The 18580-nt window shown below is 39.5% G+C and overlaps 1 protein-coding gene across 2 annotated transcripts in view; it reads right to left on the minus strand.

Annotated features, from left to right (window-relative positions):
- The window catches only part of MPP4 (membrane palmitoylated protein 4), a 42642-nt gene continuing 24221 nt past the window's right edge, over positions 160-18580 (minus strand). Inside the window, exons 13-20 of one of the 2 annotated variants that reach the window (XM_021075035.1) lie at positions 17494-17514; positions 12580-12621; positions 10239-10409; positions 8264-8344; positions 4693-4786; positions 3930-4038; positions 2794-2928; positions 160-723 (exon numbers count right to left, since the gene is read on the minus strand). In XM_021075035.1, coding sequence (XP_020930694.1) covers positions 538-723; positions 2794-2928; positions 3930-4038; positions 4693-4786; positions 8264-8344; positions 10239-10409; positions 12580-12621; positions 17494-17514 — 839 coding nt within the window. In that variant the 3' untranslated portion in view covers positions 160-537. The remainder of the gene's footprint in view (positions 724-2793; positions 2929-3929; positions 4039-4692; positions 4787-8263; positions 8345-10238; positions 10410-12579; positions 12622-17493; positions 17515-18580) is intronic. The other variant, XM_021075034.1, reaches the window with a different exon arrangement.

Consider the following 18580-nt stretch of genomic DNA (forward strand, 5'->3'; position numbering starts at 1 on the left):
TTTCATTGTAGCCTAATGTGTAAAATGATGGGAGCAGTGCTGTTTCTGTAAGTTCTGGTGTTAGATGTGAAATGTGTGTATTAATGCTTCTTGCAGTTAGTCAAGTAGACACTTTTTGTAAAATTCATGTTCATGAAACAGAAGTTTCATAAGGTAAAATGCAGTTTTTGAAATTAGACACTAATTTTATTTAGGAAAGCTCTTCTTATCTGAATCATACAAAGGCCATGTGAAATCTATGAAATATCCTCATACTCGGTGACTTAGCATTGTTTATATCCCTATCAAATGCAGTATATGAAGTAAAGGAAAACTTTTTTTTCCCCTAAAAACCAAATAGATAACTCTAGATAACCATACCTTACAATTTTTTTTCAAGCAAGATTAATTAGCAAACCACAACACTTTTGAAGTTGCACACATTATAATAGGGCAAATAGTACAATACTACTGTTTTAAATTACAGCTATTTTTCCAGCTCTCTTTAACAAGTGAACATTGTTTAAAATTCCAGTATGAAGCAGGTCTCCTTAAGACTCAGTTATCAGAGGAAACCCATGTTGCTGGTACCCACTGAGGCTCCTCCTGAGCCTTCTGAACTGCAGACAGCAATTGAGCACATGCATCTTGCAAGTTGTCATTCACAATCACGTGATCAAAAAACTGGCCAAACTGAGACTCCATTTTCTGGGCTAAATCCTCCATCTCTTGTAGATCTTCCTCCTTTAAGAGAAATAGGAAAATATGCATAGCACAAATATAATGAGACAAACAGAAATAATGTGCAACTTGTTATGCTGTTACATTCAGTTGCATAGCTCTTTACAAAAAGTTAGCTCATATAAATGTCCTCCATTCTAAACCACAAAACTTACGTTTCTATCTTTAGTCTTACTTAATGTCTCCCAGGTCAGGTTTTCCACAAAATTAAGTAACAATTTGTAGATAGACCCATCCTCTTAATTTCCCATTTGGACTTAAATTATCTTACTCTATTATCTAAACACTTGAAGCTCTCAAACTACATACTAAAGAAAACCAAAGAAATTTTACCAGTTAAATATGAGTCAAATTTAAACAAATTTCAAATGAACATTAATCTGATAAGAATGACATTATTTTGCAGCTACAAAATGGCCACTTTGAACATAAGGATGGTATGACCTGGTTTTTTGGCATTAGGCATGCCTATATGATTCCTTGCTTCATAATGACTGAATTCAGCTGTAATATTGTCTATTTCTACTATTGTGAAGAGTTCATTTAGTCAGGGTCATTGCCCTTTACTTGGCTATAATGCATTAAATTCATTAATGTTATTTTCATATTTGTCCACAATGATGAAAATAATACAACTTGTTGCCAATGCAATCATAAACACAAATATTAATGCAACCCCTAAGCTCTTGTGGCAGTACTCCTTTATAAGGTGACCATATATATGCTCCAAAAACAATTTTGTTAATTTGCTTAAATTGCCATAAAAATGAGAACAGAATTTTATATTCCCATAAAACTCTGAGAATATATCCATAGACTCCACTGTCTGAAAAGCAAGCTGGAGAATCAAACTTTCATGCAGTAGTCATTTAAAAAAATAACAAAGATTAAAATAATGGGAGATAGGAGTTCTCTTATGGTGCAACAGGTTAGTGATCCAGTGTCAACAATCCAATGTTTGGCATGGGTTCGATCCCTGGCCCAAGAAATTCCATATGCCATGAGCGTGGCCAAAAAGAAAAAAAATAATAGGAGATGAAAACAATAATGTAAAGGTACTTTATGTACACTTTAGTAGCACATATACCCAAATTGGAACAATATAGAAATTAGCATGGCCCCTATGCTAGGATGACATGTAAATTTTTGGAGCAGTTCATATGCTTAATTTCAGTTCTGCAAGTTGAAAAATTTCTGGAGATCTGCTTCATAATATGAGTAGGCTTTACTGAACTGTACACTTAAAAATGGTTAAAATGGTTAAGTGTTGTGTTTTATGTGTTTTTTACCACTTACAAAATAAGTGGATGTAGTATCTTGACCTAGATAATGGTTACCTGGGTGCATACATGTAAAAAATTCATCGAGCTATACATTTAAAAATTTTTTATGTTTAAATGTATTATAAAGATGCCTCATATTACAGATGAGATAATGGACTACAGCATTTTTAAAGTAAGCAAACTTTTTTTTTTTTTTTTTTTTTTGCTATTTGTTTGGGCCGCCCCCGCGGCATATGGAGGTTCCCAGGCTAGGGGTCGAATTGGAGCTGTAGCCGCTGGCCTACACCAGAGCCACAGCAACACGGGATCCGAGCCGCGTCTGCAACCTACACCACAGCTCAGGGCAACGCCGGATCCTTAACCCACTGAGCAAGGGCAGGGACCGAACCCGCAACCTCATGGTTCCTAGTCGGATTCGTTAACCACTGCACCATGACGGGAACTCCCAAACTTTTTATTTGCAAAATATTTTGCTTTTGTAAAATAAATAATCCATTTTAAATACACACACCCAGTTTCTGTGTGGCTTTGTAAATTGTGGCTTGAGAGCATTTTTTTTTTTAAGATAGACCCCAAAAGAGGAGAAAAAATAGGTGTACCATCATAGTAAATATTAAACTTTATTTTAATATCTATAAATAATGTCCAACAAAAAGGATAAATCATAAGGGCATTACTCATTAGAAACAAAAGTTACATTTCTTAACATTGGGATGCTGTGGAAATAATATAGTGATTTTTGTCTATGAGAAATAAAACAGTATGTTCATCCATTTCCTCTGCATCTTACCTTGAACTTCATGTCCACAAAGTAGTCTGTAATGATCTTGGCATTTTTCCGAGATCGCTTCATACAACTCATGCTAGATGGCTTTATAAATATGACATAGGGCTTCAATTCCTGGGTTCGAGCCACTTGAATACCCTACACAGAAAAATTTAATGTGCATTTAAAAACAGAAGTCCAACTGGCCAAAATAGCTCAGTTGGGAGAGCATTAGACTGAAGATCCAAAAACAGAGATCCTAATTTCCTGTAGTCAATACAAATGTTCTCAAAATTTCTAAGACCAGAAATTAACAGTTATATTTAGCCAGAGTATATTCTCATATACTCCCAAGTCCTCAATTCAAAAAATATTAATAATTAAGAGATGGAGTTCTAGAATCAAAATAAGTTCAAATCCTGGCTCTTCCTCTTACTAGCCACGACACCCTTACTGAAATCTGAGAATAGGATTCTATATAAGATCTCATGGGAAAGACAAAGACAGACTCTCAAGGCCAATCAGCTCTAGTTTCACCCTCACTTCCCTTTTTTCTTGCCAGAATCTCACACTGGATACTACTTACATCTTCACATTTGACCACTCACTTTGACCCAAGTAAGAACAAATCTCTTTGTCTCCTGATGCTCTTTAGCACACAAGATACATTTTTAAATGACCACAAAAAACACAAAGAAAATGCAAGGATTGTAAAAATTTGAACTACACATTGTATGTTCTCTATCTTAACTTGCTCACTCCTGCTCTAGTTCACATATGGTCTCAGGGAAGCAGCTATAGGGATGATAACATAGGAAGCTTGCCTCCTTGTATGGAGCAACATTTTATTCCCTCCACAAGAAGTTCCTCGATGCCTTTGTGATCAAGATCAAAGCAAGAGTCTCAGTTTTCTTTATGGCTACTTGCTCAGTTTTGTTTTTGTGTCTGAGAAGCTAGATTTCCCCCCCCCCAACTAAAGACACAATAATTGGCAATTGATTCTTCACATAAGAGCATGGCCCTTAGATATGGGAAGTGGTCTTATCCTTAAAAGGCTAACAGAATAAAGTGTCTCAACTATGACCTACAGCTCGTGCATAAAATGAATGACTTGCATTTGTTACTCTGGGGAGATGGAGAATATTCCACTACAGACCCACCTGTGGCTCTAAGTCCATGACACAGATCTTGCCTTCATCAAGGACTGCTTGAACAGCATCCACACTGGTGCCATACAGGTGGCCTTTGTACTCACCATACTCGAGCATCCTGCAAGGTGGGACCAAGAAAACAATAACTCTTTCTATATATACAGGTAAAATAGTATTAGTAATAACAAGAAGATAAGCTCCAACAGAATAGAATAAAATATGTGAAATTTGCTGGCACAAAAAGAATTAGTGAATATTTGACAGGAGAAAAAAAATATATTAGTAGATCTTGGACTTAACTGCTTCTCCAAATTCTCCAAAATTTGCAACTCAATTCTGCTCCCTCTCTGAATCCAATGAATTGGTGAACTATTATGTTAATATATATTTCCTTGTTTAATTCTTCAGAAACAAAAATAAATCCCCTCAGAAGTTTTAGACAATGAATAAAAATAGGGAATCATTTTTTTTTGTTTCTTTGGTTTTTGTCTTTCTAGGGCCACGCCCGTGGCATATGGAAGTTCCTAGGTTAGGGGTCAAATTGGACCTGCAGCTGCTTGCCCACAGTATCCAAGCCATGACTGCCACCTACACCACAGCACATGACAACACCAGATCCTTAACCCACTGGGCAAGACCAGTGATTGAACCCATATCCTCATGGATACTAGTTGGGTTCGTTACCACTGAGCCACGACGGGAATTCCTGGGGAATCTATTTTGAATGTAAAATGACCAGAGGAGAAAATTAGCTTCTAAACGTCTAGATTACCTGTGACTGTACATGAGACTTTCAAATGTTTCCTTTGACACATAGTGATATTCACGACCATCCATTTCGTAACTCTTTTTGGAACGAGTAGTATCTATTTAAAAAGGGAATTTTTAAAAAGGTTTTAGAATCTTCAAAATGTTTGTATTATACATATGCATTTGGATAAAGCTGTCTGATCTAATAAATACATAAAAAGATAAATATATGCTAGAACCAAAAAAAGGAGCCTAAATTGGTGATAAGAAAGTAGAAGTTCTCATACCAAAATCCATTCATCTGGAAATCTTTGTTAAGTGTTCATGGTGTAGAGTAGATAAGAATGTGTTGTGTATTCAGCCAGGACAAGGAGCCCCTAAAGGAACTGCTGCTATTATTTCCAAATAGAAAGAGGTGAGTTATACATGGACCCTAAATGCCTAAGGCCCCCAGATAGCAAAACCAGTAGTATGTTTAGATAGTGCATTTGCTAAGATCTCATTTCATCTTTCATACTCCTAGCTAGATGAATTGTTATAGTTTACTAATAAGTTCACTAGGAAGTAAATGAAGATTTTAAAGAGTAACTAACTTGCTTGCATAAACAAAACTAATGAAAAGCAAAGCTGAAAACAAGAACCTAGATGCTCTGACTCCTCCTAGGCTTATTTCTTCTGCTATACAAGGTTGTCTCAGATTTGAAAGGAAGAAGGCCCAGGAGAGTCTGGGGTCGGGCCCAGATGCATTAATATCCAAGTGAGAGGGTGATTAGTTTTAAGGCTCTCCAGAAAGGAAAGACTGGTGGAGTCTGGATTCAGTCTGATTCCTCGATGTGACCACTTTAAGTATAGATTCTTCAGCTTAGATAGCACTGGGTGTAGAACATAGGAATTCACTGAATACCTAAAGGTGATTCAGTGTCTGCACATCCATGTATTCAACTAACCTATACTGAGTGCTTATGTTCCAGATGTCATATTACGTTTTTAGAACACAAAGATGAATAAGACACATTTCCAACTCTGTGTCCTGTATGTACTGCAAAGCTACCAGTCCCTTAACCTACATTACAACAAATTCTCCTTATTCATGTATATTTGTACTTAATAAAGTTTAAGGATGAAATAGGTCAACATCTGATTATATCAACACTTGGAAATGACCAAGTAGGAACTTGAAACCATCCCTAAATGATAAAAGGAGGTATGGACCTTTCAAGAGGCTCAAAAAGCAAATGTCATCTGGGGGTCATTTTTGTTTTTTCTTTATTCAACCCTCTCTTTAAACCCTTAGAGTTTCTATAGTTATATCATTTCTATAGCTTTGTACTGAAAAAAATTCCAGTAAAACATTCTAGTTCTCGGGTGATAGTGAATTATGTTAATATAAACCTAAGATGACCTTTTCTCCTTGGCTTCTATTGAACCATATTTTCAATGAGAAGTTAAAGTCTGGAAATTGGTGCACAACATGAGATGTTCATGTTAAGCTTAAAACTGTTCACCTAATTTAAAAAGCAAAATATGGGCAAAGTTTTCTCACTTTGAATGACAGCCCTCCAGACTCCTTATGATTCATCTGTGGGCATTTTATTTTTACGTAGATTATTGAAAATGGCGATTTCTTTATTAATTTGTGTTTTTGAGATTAATGCCCATTCTTACATATGTAAACAGTACTTGGAAAGCACAACCTCTAGAACGTGATGATAAAGCAACTTTGCTTCCCCTGGCCCTGGATGAAAATCTAGAAATTCCTGTGACTCTTCTGATTGCTATGACATTTAAAAAAATAGTTCATTGTCATTCATGTCAAAAACTCAGTCTCGATTTAACAATTAAAATTCCATTCCCGTGTAATCATCAAAATTATGAACTGCACTTATATTTTAGGCTTCTTCTCCCCACAGTTGGCTCAGACTTGCTGTACCCAGGGAAACCAGCAGAGAAGCCAGAAGTCAGGAAAGGGAGTTTGATTCACGTCTCTTCCCTTTCATTCCCCCAGTTTTATAACTACCTCTCCAAGGCCATGTGCAGAGGGGAAGGGGAGAGGAAAGCAGGGCAGGAAAATCCTTTCTTAACTGATGCTCATGCTAGCTGCTCCTGGCTCCTTTAGATCTGGCAGGTGTTTCAGTCTGGCTCTTTATCTCCTGGAGGATGTAGTGGGTTACTTTGCAAACCTTCCCACCACCACCACCACTGCTGGGTGTCTCAAATCTTCTCTATTCCTCCTGGTCATTTCTGATTTCTTCTACACCCTCAGGTACCTGAGGGTTCATTTTTGGCCTGCTTTTACTGAGGCTGCCACTTGGGTAGGAGCCAAGATAATCCAGGGCTGACTTGCCCCCACAGTATCCGCCCAGATCTGGTCCTTGGGAAAAATCACAACTCTCACTGTGACAGACTCTAAAAGGGCAGCTATCTCCCAAAATACAGCCTTTGGTCACTTCCTCTAAGCTCTCATCCTTTGGTTTTTCAGACACAATTCCAACACCAACTTTCTGTTCCTCTCATATAGCAAGGAACACATATTAAGTTTTTTCCACATATTAGTTGGTTGTCCTCAGTTCCTCTCTCTCTTGCCTTGAGGTAAAAGGGAAGCACCCACACCCACATGCTCCTCCACCTTGGATGGTATAATACCTATAGGTTTATATTAAATTTTATGTGGACATATTACAATTTTTAAATAAAAAATAAGATAAAGCACTTAAAGAGCCAAGCACACTGCCAGGAAGACAGTAAGTCCTGAATGAATATTAGCCATTATTGCTAAATATTTATTTTACCTGAAAGGTTATCTATTTGATTGCTAAGAAATGGAAAAAAGAATCACCTTTTAAACTACACATAGAACTACCATTTGATCCAGCAATCCCACTCCTGGGCCTCTATCCAGAGAAAACCACAACTCGCAAAGACACATGTACTCCAATGTTCATTGCAGCACTATTTACAATAGCCAAGACATGGAAACAACCTAAATGTCCATCGACAGAGAAGTGGATCAAGAAGAAATGGTACATATACACAATGGAATATTACTCAGCCATTAAAAAGAACGAAATACCAGCATTTTTTGCAACATGGATGGACCTAGAAACTATCATGCTAAGTGAAGTCAGCCATACAATGAGACACCAACATCAAATGCTTTCACTGACATGTGGAATCTGAAAAAAGGACAGACGGAACTTCTCTGCAGAACAGATGCTGACTCACAGACATTGAAAAACTTATGGTCTCTGGAGGAGACAGTTTGGGGGGTGGGGGGATGTGCCTGGGTTGTGGGATGGAAATCCTGTGAAATCAGATTGTTATGATCATTATACAACTACAGATGTGATAAATTCATTTGAGTAATAAAAATAAAATAAAATAAAATAAAAATAAAAGCCTAGCTAGCTACACGCTAGTAAATCAATTTCTGCTATTAAAATAAATACAGTTAGAAATATTGAGTAATAGCTACTCTGTCTTATATTTTTTTCAATAAAGATGGTATATACAGTTAAGTGAGACTGGTGCATCTGCATAGGCAAAGAAAGTTTTACCAAAACATGAACCCCTATGAAAGAAAAAGTAAAACATACGTGGCACAGCGCTTTGAAAACGGTTAGGATTAAGTTCAATAAGTTGCCTTCTCAGTTCATTTACTCCAACACCGGAAGGTCCTAAATACAAAATATCACATAAAGAAATTATTAGAGGTAGATAAATATAGTTATGTGGTGAAGTCATCATTTCAATCCATCTGTTGAAGACACTTGAGAGCGCGTGCTTTGGGGAAAATAACGTAGCTTTCATTCTCATGAACTTTAATAACCCCAGAAAACTCTTGAGAATTTTCCTGTTGACCCATGGAGTAACTGACACTTCTTCAACATTCAGAAATATGGATTTCCCATCATGGCGCAGCAGAAACGAATCTGACTAGGAACCATGAGGTTGCGGGTTCGATCCCTGGCCTTGCTCAGTGGGTGGTTGGGGATCTGGCGTTGCCCTGAACTGTACTGTAGGTTAGATTTGGCTTGGGTCCCATGTTGCTGTGGCTGTGGTGGAGGCCAGAGGCTACAGCTCCAATTAGACCCCTAGCCTGGGAACCTCCATATGCCACAGGTGCGGCCCTAAAAAGACAAAAAGACAAACAAACAAACATTCAGAAATTTGATAGGGAACTGCAGGAACCCGTCACCCCAGCAAATTTCATCTGATGCTAGACACTCGGAATTCTCTAGCCTCATGTCAGTTCATCTGAGATAAGCTGCCTTTCCTCTTCCAATGAAATTTGTATCACATCACAACACAGAAATCAGCTTCCATGATTATAGAATTCAGGGCCACACTTCCTCAAAGATGGTGGAGGCAATACCCCATGCGCAACTAGAGGCAGGGCTGGCGTCATGGGCAGAGGACTCTGCAGGTACACAAGCCCAAGCTTAGGAGGCTGTGCTTGGCTTGCTGCTCTTCTTTTGCCACGCTTTAGTTCTTAATCATTTTTAAATAAGGGGCTTTTGCATTTTTATTTTGCCCTGGGCCCTGAAAGTTCTGCAGCTGGTCCTGGCTGTAAGGTATGTTGTTCTGCTCTTAGGGACCTGCCTTGATCACAGTTGGAATACACAGGGAAGATGGCAGTAAGACTTAGTTACTGCTGCTGCAGGGATCTTGGTCACAAAGCAGGTTGCCCCAGCACTGTACTTACCCTGTTATTTAGCACCAAGGATGCAGTCCAGAAGACTTTTACACATTCTTCTAAAGGAGATGGTTACAAATTTCTTAGGGAAGTGGATGTTAAGAATTAAAAAAAAAATTTTCTTGGCATGCAGAAGTTCCCAGACCTGGGATCAAACCCATGCCACAGCAGTGACAATGCCTGATCCTTAACCACTAGGCTACCAAAGAACTCCAAGGATATTTATTCCTTTTTGTTTGTTTTTGTTTTTCGTTGTTGTTGTTGTTGCTGTTTTGTTTTGTTTTGCCATTTCTTGAGCTGCTCCTGCAGCATATGGAGGTTCCCAGGCTAGGGGTCCAATCGGCGCTATAGCCAACGGCCTACGCCAGAGCCACAGCAACACGGAATCCGAGCCACATCTGCAACCTATGCCATAGCTCAGGGCAATGCAGGATCCCCAACCCACTGAGCAAGGCCAGGGATTGAACCCACAACCTCATGGTTCCTGGTCGGATTTGTTAACCACTGAGCCACGATGGGAACTCCGGATATTTATTTCTAATATAGGCTCATGATTCAGTATGGGGGAACACACATCAATGCTTTTAAAACAAATTCTAAACAGAAGAAAAAAAATTCAGTTATAACCTGATCATATTACCTCTTATACATGTTCATATGCAACATGGCATACTACATTCAGTTAGAGATAATAATGTCATGATCGACAAGGTTTTATTTATAAACACACACAGAAACCAAGCTTCATTATTTTTTTAAAAATGTTTGTATATGGAGGTCCACGAATGGTCCTCCTTTTACCACTAGGAATGCAAGACTACTGAATCCAGGAAAGCCTCCCTGTGGATGAGTGAGCCCTGCCCACGGGGACATACCCACGAGCACGATGAGGCGGTGCTTGTTTGCAGGGTGGCGCTGGTACCTCACCACCTCTTCGTAAGGGGCGCCCACTGCGCCATAGCAGTTGCTGGCACCGCTCACTTTGGCGCGCAGCTGGCTGAGGTGGGACTTGCGGCGGCAGAGGCGCATGCTGCGGCGGAAACCAGCTGCAGGGGTGGAAAAGCAGGGAACTTGTGATCGAAGGCAGGAGAGGTAGCTTCCTGCCACACATCTGATGGAGCATGCACTGACTGTGATGTTAATTAATACACATCTGTTAAAGGGAGAAGGTAGGAAGCAACTCGAAGGAAAAACAGCAAAATGCTCCACGTTACCTTTACGTTGCATCCAGCGCCCACCATGTGCTGGCATCGACTCGGTGCCAGGGACGATCACGGTCAACTAAACCAAGCCCATTTCCTCATGAAATTTACATTTTATGGAGGAGGAGAGATAAAAGTAGCAACAAAAATAAGTGCTTAGGGAGTTGTCCTAGTGGCGCAGCAGAAATGGACTAGGAACCATGAGGTTTCGGGTTGGATCCCTGGCCTCGCTCAGTGGGTTGAGGATCCTGCATTGCATCAGCTGTGGTGTAGGTCCCAGATGCAGCTGGGATCTGGCGTTGCTGTGGCTCTGGCATAGGCTGACAGCTATAGCTCCGATTAAACCCCTAGCCTGGGAACCTCCATATGCGGCGGGTGCAGACCTAAAAAGACCAAAAAAGAAAAAAAAAGTGCTTAGAAGAAGGGCAAGTGGCTAGAGAGTGAGGGGAATGCTTTTTCAGGTTGGTGGTTCAGTTAAGCCTCTGAAAGGTTGCATTGAGCAGGGGCAATGCCATTTCCTGAGCGGAAGGGGGAGAGGTGGGAAATGGGGTTGGAGAGGAAGCCAGGAGGTCACAGAGAGACTTGGACCAGTGTTGGATTGTGATCAAAGTGGGATGGGAAGTCACTGGATGTGGGAGAGCTGGCTATGTCATGATTTGATTTCTGAAGACTTTCTGGTAGCTGGGGGCAGGATGTAAACTGCAGGGACAGTAAGTATAGGCTCAAGCAAGAGGCACTGCAGTGTCTGAGGTAAGGAAGGATGGTGGCTTGGGCCAGGCTGCAAACTGGTGGGAGCAGGCTTATTACATTTTTTAGATGGATACATTTAGACACAAACAGGTTAGATGGTTGCCCACAACTGTGTGATCCGTGGTGGAGGGGGACTTCTTGGTGGTGATTTTAGACTGCTTGCCTTAAATTTGCCTACTGAATCATAGGGCTTTCTAGTATTTTCAGAGATGTTCCCAGGTTCTCTCAGAAGACAGAGCGAGGGATTATACGTGTGCGCATGAATCAATACACACACATTTACATTGCTTGTATCTATATATATTGAACATTATGTGTTTACACCAATTCCTACAAGACCAGTTCAACCCTACAGTTTTCATTCTGGCCTCCCGCCCTTTCCGTATGCAGAATTCCTTTTTCTAAAAGTGGGAGATCTGGCTCTTATTATCCTCAATACTTTTACTTATTGTATTAACCAAGCGCACCTATGCAGAACAGGGGCTGCGCATTATCAGCAGCCTGGCAGAAAGTGTCAAGCCCAGCCCAGGTGAGGAGGGTGTCTTTGTAGAGGCTGTGAGGTAGCAGGGATCAGGTGATGGCAGCTGCCCTGCTTGCTTTACTCGTGCCCCAACAACCTGCTCTAGGCCGCCATCACCCCTGCTCAGGCTCTGATGCACTACCCCAGCCTGCTTCCTCCTTTGTGTTCATGCCTATCCTGTTCAGGCTGCCTAATGGCTTTGGGGCTGAATTATTCGGGAAGAGATGCTGAAGAGTAGCCCCATGTTGTTTTTAAAGTTCCCCGATGATTCCACCATGCATTGAGGCCTGGGAACCAGCATTCTACCTTATAGACCCTGCAGCCCTGCTGTTTGTTTGCCCGCCGTCTCGAGTAAGGAGGAAGCCCGGCTTGGTTACCCAGCATGGTTTTAATTGAGTGGTAAAGGTGTTTGGTCCTCCCGAAAGCTCTGCCCAGTTAGATTATGGAAGTGGGACCATGAAAACTATTTAGAACTATTTAGAACAACTTACTAGAATAGTCTGGAAGAAAACAAAAAGTTCGTTTTTGACGAATAATGAATAGATATCCAATGTAAACCAGACGAGTTACAATAAACAATCAACATATAAGAACACTGATTTAAAGAAAAGAAGCCAGAACAAGGAACAAGTTTGGGAGTGTCCATCAGCAAAAGAAGTTTTCAGAAGAGCCAGGTTCATTCACAATGATATGACCATAACTTAACAAGTGACAAAGACTCACCTCTTATGAAGCATTACGTACCAATATAGAACTTCTGACCACAGCCGACGAATTCCTCCTTGTCTGGAACATAGAAAATGGCAGGAATAGATGGAGGAGAAGAAGAGGTTTACTTAGAATGGATGCATGAAATTGTCTTCAAATCTCCAAGCGACACGATTTCCATAGATGGCAGCACAGCTGAATGTATCCTTGGGTGGCTCATTAAAGAATGTCCTAAACATTTTCCATCCTATCACATGCATCAAACTATAAAGAGATACTCTTCAGAAATTTGGCAATACACTGCATATATTCTGTCTAATATGGTTGGAAAAAAAGCTATTTTACTCGTTTAAAATTACAAAAAAAGATATAGTCATAGTAAGAACATATACATTTGGGCATATATTTTTAAATGCATCCAAAGAAAGCTGATTTTTAAAAAAGGAGACTCATAAATTGGTGTTGACTTTAACTCATAGATATGATGTGCTGTAGGTCCTATATTTAATCTGTTAGAAACGGTTCATTCTGTATAAAATTAGTATTTGCTCTATGGCTGCCAATTGTTTCTGACTGTCCAGGAATCCAAGAAACAAAAGTGAGGAAAACTGTGCCCAGTGGTTCTGTAACATCTAGAGCTAGCTTAAACTCCTGTCTCTGCTTTACTGGGGTCTCAGAAAAATTGTTATAAACCCTGGAAAAAACATATCATTAAAATGCTGGGAGCTCCCTGCATGGCTCAGCGGTTAACAAACCTGACTAGGATCCAGGAGGATGTGGGTTTGATTCCTGGCCTTGCTCAGTGGGTTAAGGATCCAGAGTTGGCATGAGCTGTGGTGTAGGTGGCAGATGCAGCTCAGATCCCGCATTGCAGTGGCTGTGGCGTAGGCCAGCAGCTGTAGCTCCGATTCAATCCCTAGTCTGGGAACTTCCATATGCCACAGGTGTGGCCCTAAAAAGCAAAATAAAATAAAATAAAATAAAATAAAATAAAACGCCATTTTCAAATTACTTTTTGCTAACATACATTCCTTTTCACTTATACAACTCTGTTCTGATCATTGAAATAAGATATAAAGAGCATTTGTTCATAGAATAAACTGAAATATATACATTACAAAGATTTATATATATATAAAAAAACTAAATATATGTATAAAAGTTTATATATATAACCTAAATATATATGTAAAGTTTTATATGTATATAAAACCTTTTTTTCTTAAACTTTGTTTTTTTAACATACATGTTAAATAGTAAAGAAAATACACCAAAATCAATTTCATCTTCTGGTAAGAAAGCATATTTTTAAACTGCAATATGTCAATGGCTTTAAAAGGAAGTGTTTACTTAGGGATATATTCATAAAGCTTAATTACTTTTATTGTTCATTTAAACATATTTTCTATGACAGCGAATACCTCATCATTGATTTCACCCTAAAATATCTCATCTTATCTTAAAATATATCCAGCCAAGTATTCCCGTTGAGGCACTGAAAGATCTCAAACATAACTCTATTTGGTCTGCTAAAAACACAAAAATGAACAATTACCTTCAGAAAGTTCTTCTGGATTTTTGGTAAGTGAGGAAGTAGACATGAAAAAGTTAAGCCTTTGAGAAGATCGAGTTGGCAAAATAAAGACAAACAACAATAAGGACAAACAACACAAGGGCAGTATTCATGTTACTGTTAGGGAAAGTTGTGGCCTCGGTAGGAGATGCCAAAGCACAGCACGAGATGTTCATGTTGAGCTTAAAACTGTTCACTTAATTTAAAGAGCAAAATATGGGCAACGTTTTCTCACTTTGAATGACGGCCCTCCAGATTCCTTATGATTCATCTGTGGGCATTTTATTTTTACGTAGCTTATTGAAAATGTTGACTTCTTCATTAATTTGTGTTTTTGAGATTAATGCCCATTCTTACATATGTGCACAACTGGAGACCCAGAAACTCCTCGGACCCAACTCTGCTGCCCAGCAGACAATAACTTTTCCTGCAAGTTGCTTATCTGGACTTTCCTGAAGATTTCCTATCCATGCAGACTTCTTTCAGTTGACACAGAATAGGGCTTGAAAGAGAGAAATTAGAGGAAGGCAAGTGGTTCAAACCTCCTCTTTCCTTTTGTCCTGGGAGCCATGTGGCTGCAGTCCTGAGAAGTGGAGGAGGTGGTGGAAGGGGCACCTGAACAGGGGCTACTGCAGCCTCTGGCCCAAGCATCCTTATTCCTCACCCATCCCCATGTCCAGATACACATTTCCACCTCCAGTTGGACCCTTGAAGACAGGTGCAATGGACCACAGAGCATACTGTTTCTTTATTTTCTAGACATCTTGAAACATCCATAATCCCTGTTTTTGTTTGGGGGGTTTTATTGTATATTTGTTTGTTTAAATGGCATTCCTAATTAGACTGTACCATGACCTCCAGAGAACTTCAAAGAGGTCACATTCAGAGAAGAGTTGGGACCCAAACTGAAGAAACTTTAACTGCCCATTAAGTGCTCTAAGTAACAGAATTAAGCACCATGAATGAATGTCAGGGTTATTTACTTAGAAGACATGCCAGCTGGGCACCAATTATTCCTCCATTGAGTTCCTAAGTGAGCTGGGTTCAGAATGTACTTGGAGGTTCTCACTCTTTCAACTAGAAGGCATCTAGAAGTGATGCTTTGGACCATAAAGGGCAGCTGTACGCTTTCTTGTGCAGTGTTGTTATTACAGACCTAGCTGCTGCTTGCCCCTATTTTTTCGTTCATAATAATGCTAGTTAACATGTAGGCATTTACATTCTAAGCATTTTTTTCTTAGATAAATCATTTTTCCCACTTTAGGCACTGGAGCACCTGAAGGACAGAGAGGTTAAGAGACAGAAGACCCCTTAGCTAGTGAGTAATGGGCCAAGATTCATGCCTGGACAATCTGGCTCCAGTCCATGACTTTGACCATTGCACAATATTGCCTCTCCTTTCACAGATGTCACAAATACCTCTAAGCCTCAACCACAGCTTTGGCATGTGGAGTGCCTCCCAGCAGAATGATGAGGTGAACAGAGCAAAGAAGGATGACTATAATTCAGAGGAGTTAAAAACTCAACTAATCCTGGAGCTCCCATTGTGGCTCAGCAGTAACAAACCCGGCTAGTATCCATAAGGACATGGGTACTATCCCTGGCCCTGTTCAGTGGGTTAAGGATCAGGCATTGCCGAGAGCTGTGGTGTAGGTCAGACATGGCTGGGATCTAGCATTGCTGTGGCTGTGGTGTAGGCCAGCAGCTGTAGCTCCGATTTGACCCCTAGCCAGGGAATTTCCATATGCCATGGGTACTGCCCTAAATAAAAAAAAAAAAAAAACAAAAAAAAAACATTCAAACCAATCCCACACATTGATCCATGTGTACCCCTAACAGGCCAACTATCTAACTGGAAATAGAAAATTTAGAAACAACATAAATGGTAACTAAACAGTTTAGGTGAGTAGTTCCCAACTCTGTTTCAATACTATCTTTTTTATAAGTAATTTTTATAGCAATCTCTTTACTCGTGTAGAATGAAATTCATAGATATAATCCAACACACATAATTTTAAAAACCAATGCAAAGCTCTAATTGTAATAGCAAGGAAAATAAAAAGGAAAGTCATATTTGAAAAGTATATATTTTTATAAAGTAAAGTAAATATAAAACTTTGGGCATGACTTTCTAGAATACACAAGCTATTATAGCTACTAAATCCAAGAAGCATGGATTTAAAGGAAGTGAGATGATCAGAAAATAGTTCTTATATGAAGTACAGAAAAATAGAAGAGCAAAGTAACAAGTGGACACTAGAATAAAAAGTATTCTGATAAATAATAACAGACCAGATTTATTGATACACATGGGAAAGAGAGAACTTGTCTTAACTGCAGTAGGTGTAATATGCCAAAGCAATTACAGACTGACAAAATGGAGAAAACAAAGAAATAACATACATTTGGAAACAGGTGAATAATGGTAACATGCTCCAAAAGTTCGTCGTTTTGTTCAAAATACTCTGTGGGGCTTGTTTTGTTCCTAAGAGCCTCAAACATTACTTTGAGGAACAGACACTTGATGAGACCATGTGTCTTCAACAATGACAATAACGTTAAAGAAAAAGAAAAGAATCGATTTGGTATAGAGATCTCATTTTCCAGTTTATTTACTACTCAGTAGGTACTAGACAGAATGTGTGGAATAAATTATTCAACAATTTCAAGGCAGTGTCTTTTTCTATTTAAATGTGTCTCTTTATAATGGCTCTCTTCTAAACCTTTCCTGTTACATCCTGTGAAAACTTACATCGCTATTGTGTATTAAAGAAGTGCTGGAGTTCCCGTCATGGTGCAGTGGTTAACGAATCCGACTAGGAACCATGAGGTTGCGGGTTTGGTCCCTGCCCTTGCTCAGTGGGTTAATGATCCGGCGTTGCCATGAGCTGTGGTGTAGGTTGCAGACGCGGCTCGGATCCCGCGTTGTATGGCTCTGGCGTAGGCTGGTGGCTACAGCTCCGATTCGACTGCTAGCCTGGGAACCTCCATATGCCGCGGGAACGGCCCAAGAAATGGCAAAAAGACAAAAAAAAAAAAAAAAAAAAAAAAGAAGTGCTTATTCAGATTTGTCATGAGTTTTGTCCATCAGGACCTTCGGAAGGTCTCACACACTGCAGGTCATCTAGCATTCTTGATTGGCACCAGTTAAATGCCAGTAGTGCCTCCAATCAACGTGACAACCAAAAAATGTCCCCGAGGGTTCCAAAATGTCTCTAATGAGAAGCACTGTCTAAGGTGACATATATAATATCTCACAACCATATTGTTGATGTATTTAAGCAATAATTGTATTATATTCCTAAAAAGTGTGTTATGCCAAAATTTGGAATATACTCTTACGAATCAATACCAAATACTTCTTTTTTTTTACTTACCAGATTCAAATGTTTCTTCATCTATGTTTTTCCATGGAGGCAAAAAAACAAAAAGTGTAGTTACATTACTATCCATACTGAGCTTATGGTTCAACAGTCTAATTTCTTGACCCTGTGACTCTGTACACACACCACTTTTTTTTTTTTTTTGGTTTTTTTTTTTGTCTTTTTAGGGCCACATCTGTGGCTCATGGCGGTTCCCAGGCTAGGGGTCTAATCAGACCTGTACCTGCCAGCCTACACCACAGCTCACAGCAATGGTGGATCCTTAACCCACAGAGCAAGGCCAGGGATGGAACCCGCAACCTCACAGCTGCCAGTTGGATTTGTTTCTGCTGTGCCACAGAGGGAACGCCCGCATACCACTTTTTAAATATTCTTCTGAAGTCAAGGCCAACTCACTAGTGTTTCTATGGCACATAAAGCCTTAAGTGAGATATAGGGTACTCAGAAGTTGGGCTGTGATGACAAGAAGGGGTACAGCAGGAACTTAAAATAAATACAATAGTAAATAGAAGAGAATAAATAAAATAAAATTTTAAAAGAGGCTCAGAGGAAAGGAAAAGGTGGAATGCCACGGTAAACTCCAACAGATTGTTGGATATTGTACAGCTTTGCCGCTAGAGATCTGTCTGAAGCCTTGGGGGTCCATAGCAAGGGAAGTGTGGCAAGGAGGAGTAGACAAATGGCTTGACTGGGTTCCGGTTATTTAGTTGACTGAGAAATACCTGAGATAAACCAAATTACTCCTCAGTTAAAACAATTCTTGTTAGTGTTCTAAAGAGGCATTAAGCAATAAGAACCTGGAATTTGCATGGAGAGCAATTTGAAATATATAGCAACATTATCAACACACACATCCTTGGATTAGGCGCTATTGCATCTAAGGTATACGCACATATATGAAATGATGTATTCAGCATTTTTTATAATATAAAGAATGGGAAGAATTCAAATGTCTACCAATAAGTGGTTATATAAATGGACAATACCTTATTTAACCAATAGATTGTTTTAAAATATATAAGAAGGCTCTTTATGTACTATGATGGAATAATTTCCAAGATATATGAATGTTCAGTAAAAA

This window comes from Sus scrofa, chromosome 15 (assembly GCF_000003025.6).
Source record: "Sus scrofa isolate TJ Tabasco breed Duroc chromosome 15, Sscrofa11.1, whole genome shotgun sequence".
In the NCBI taxonomy this organism is placed as follows: Eukaryota; Metazoa; Chordata; class Mammalia; order Artiodactyla; family Suidae; genus Sus; species Sus scrofa.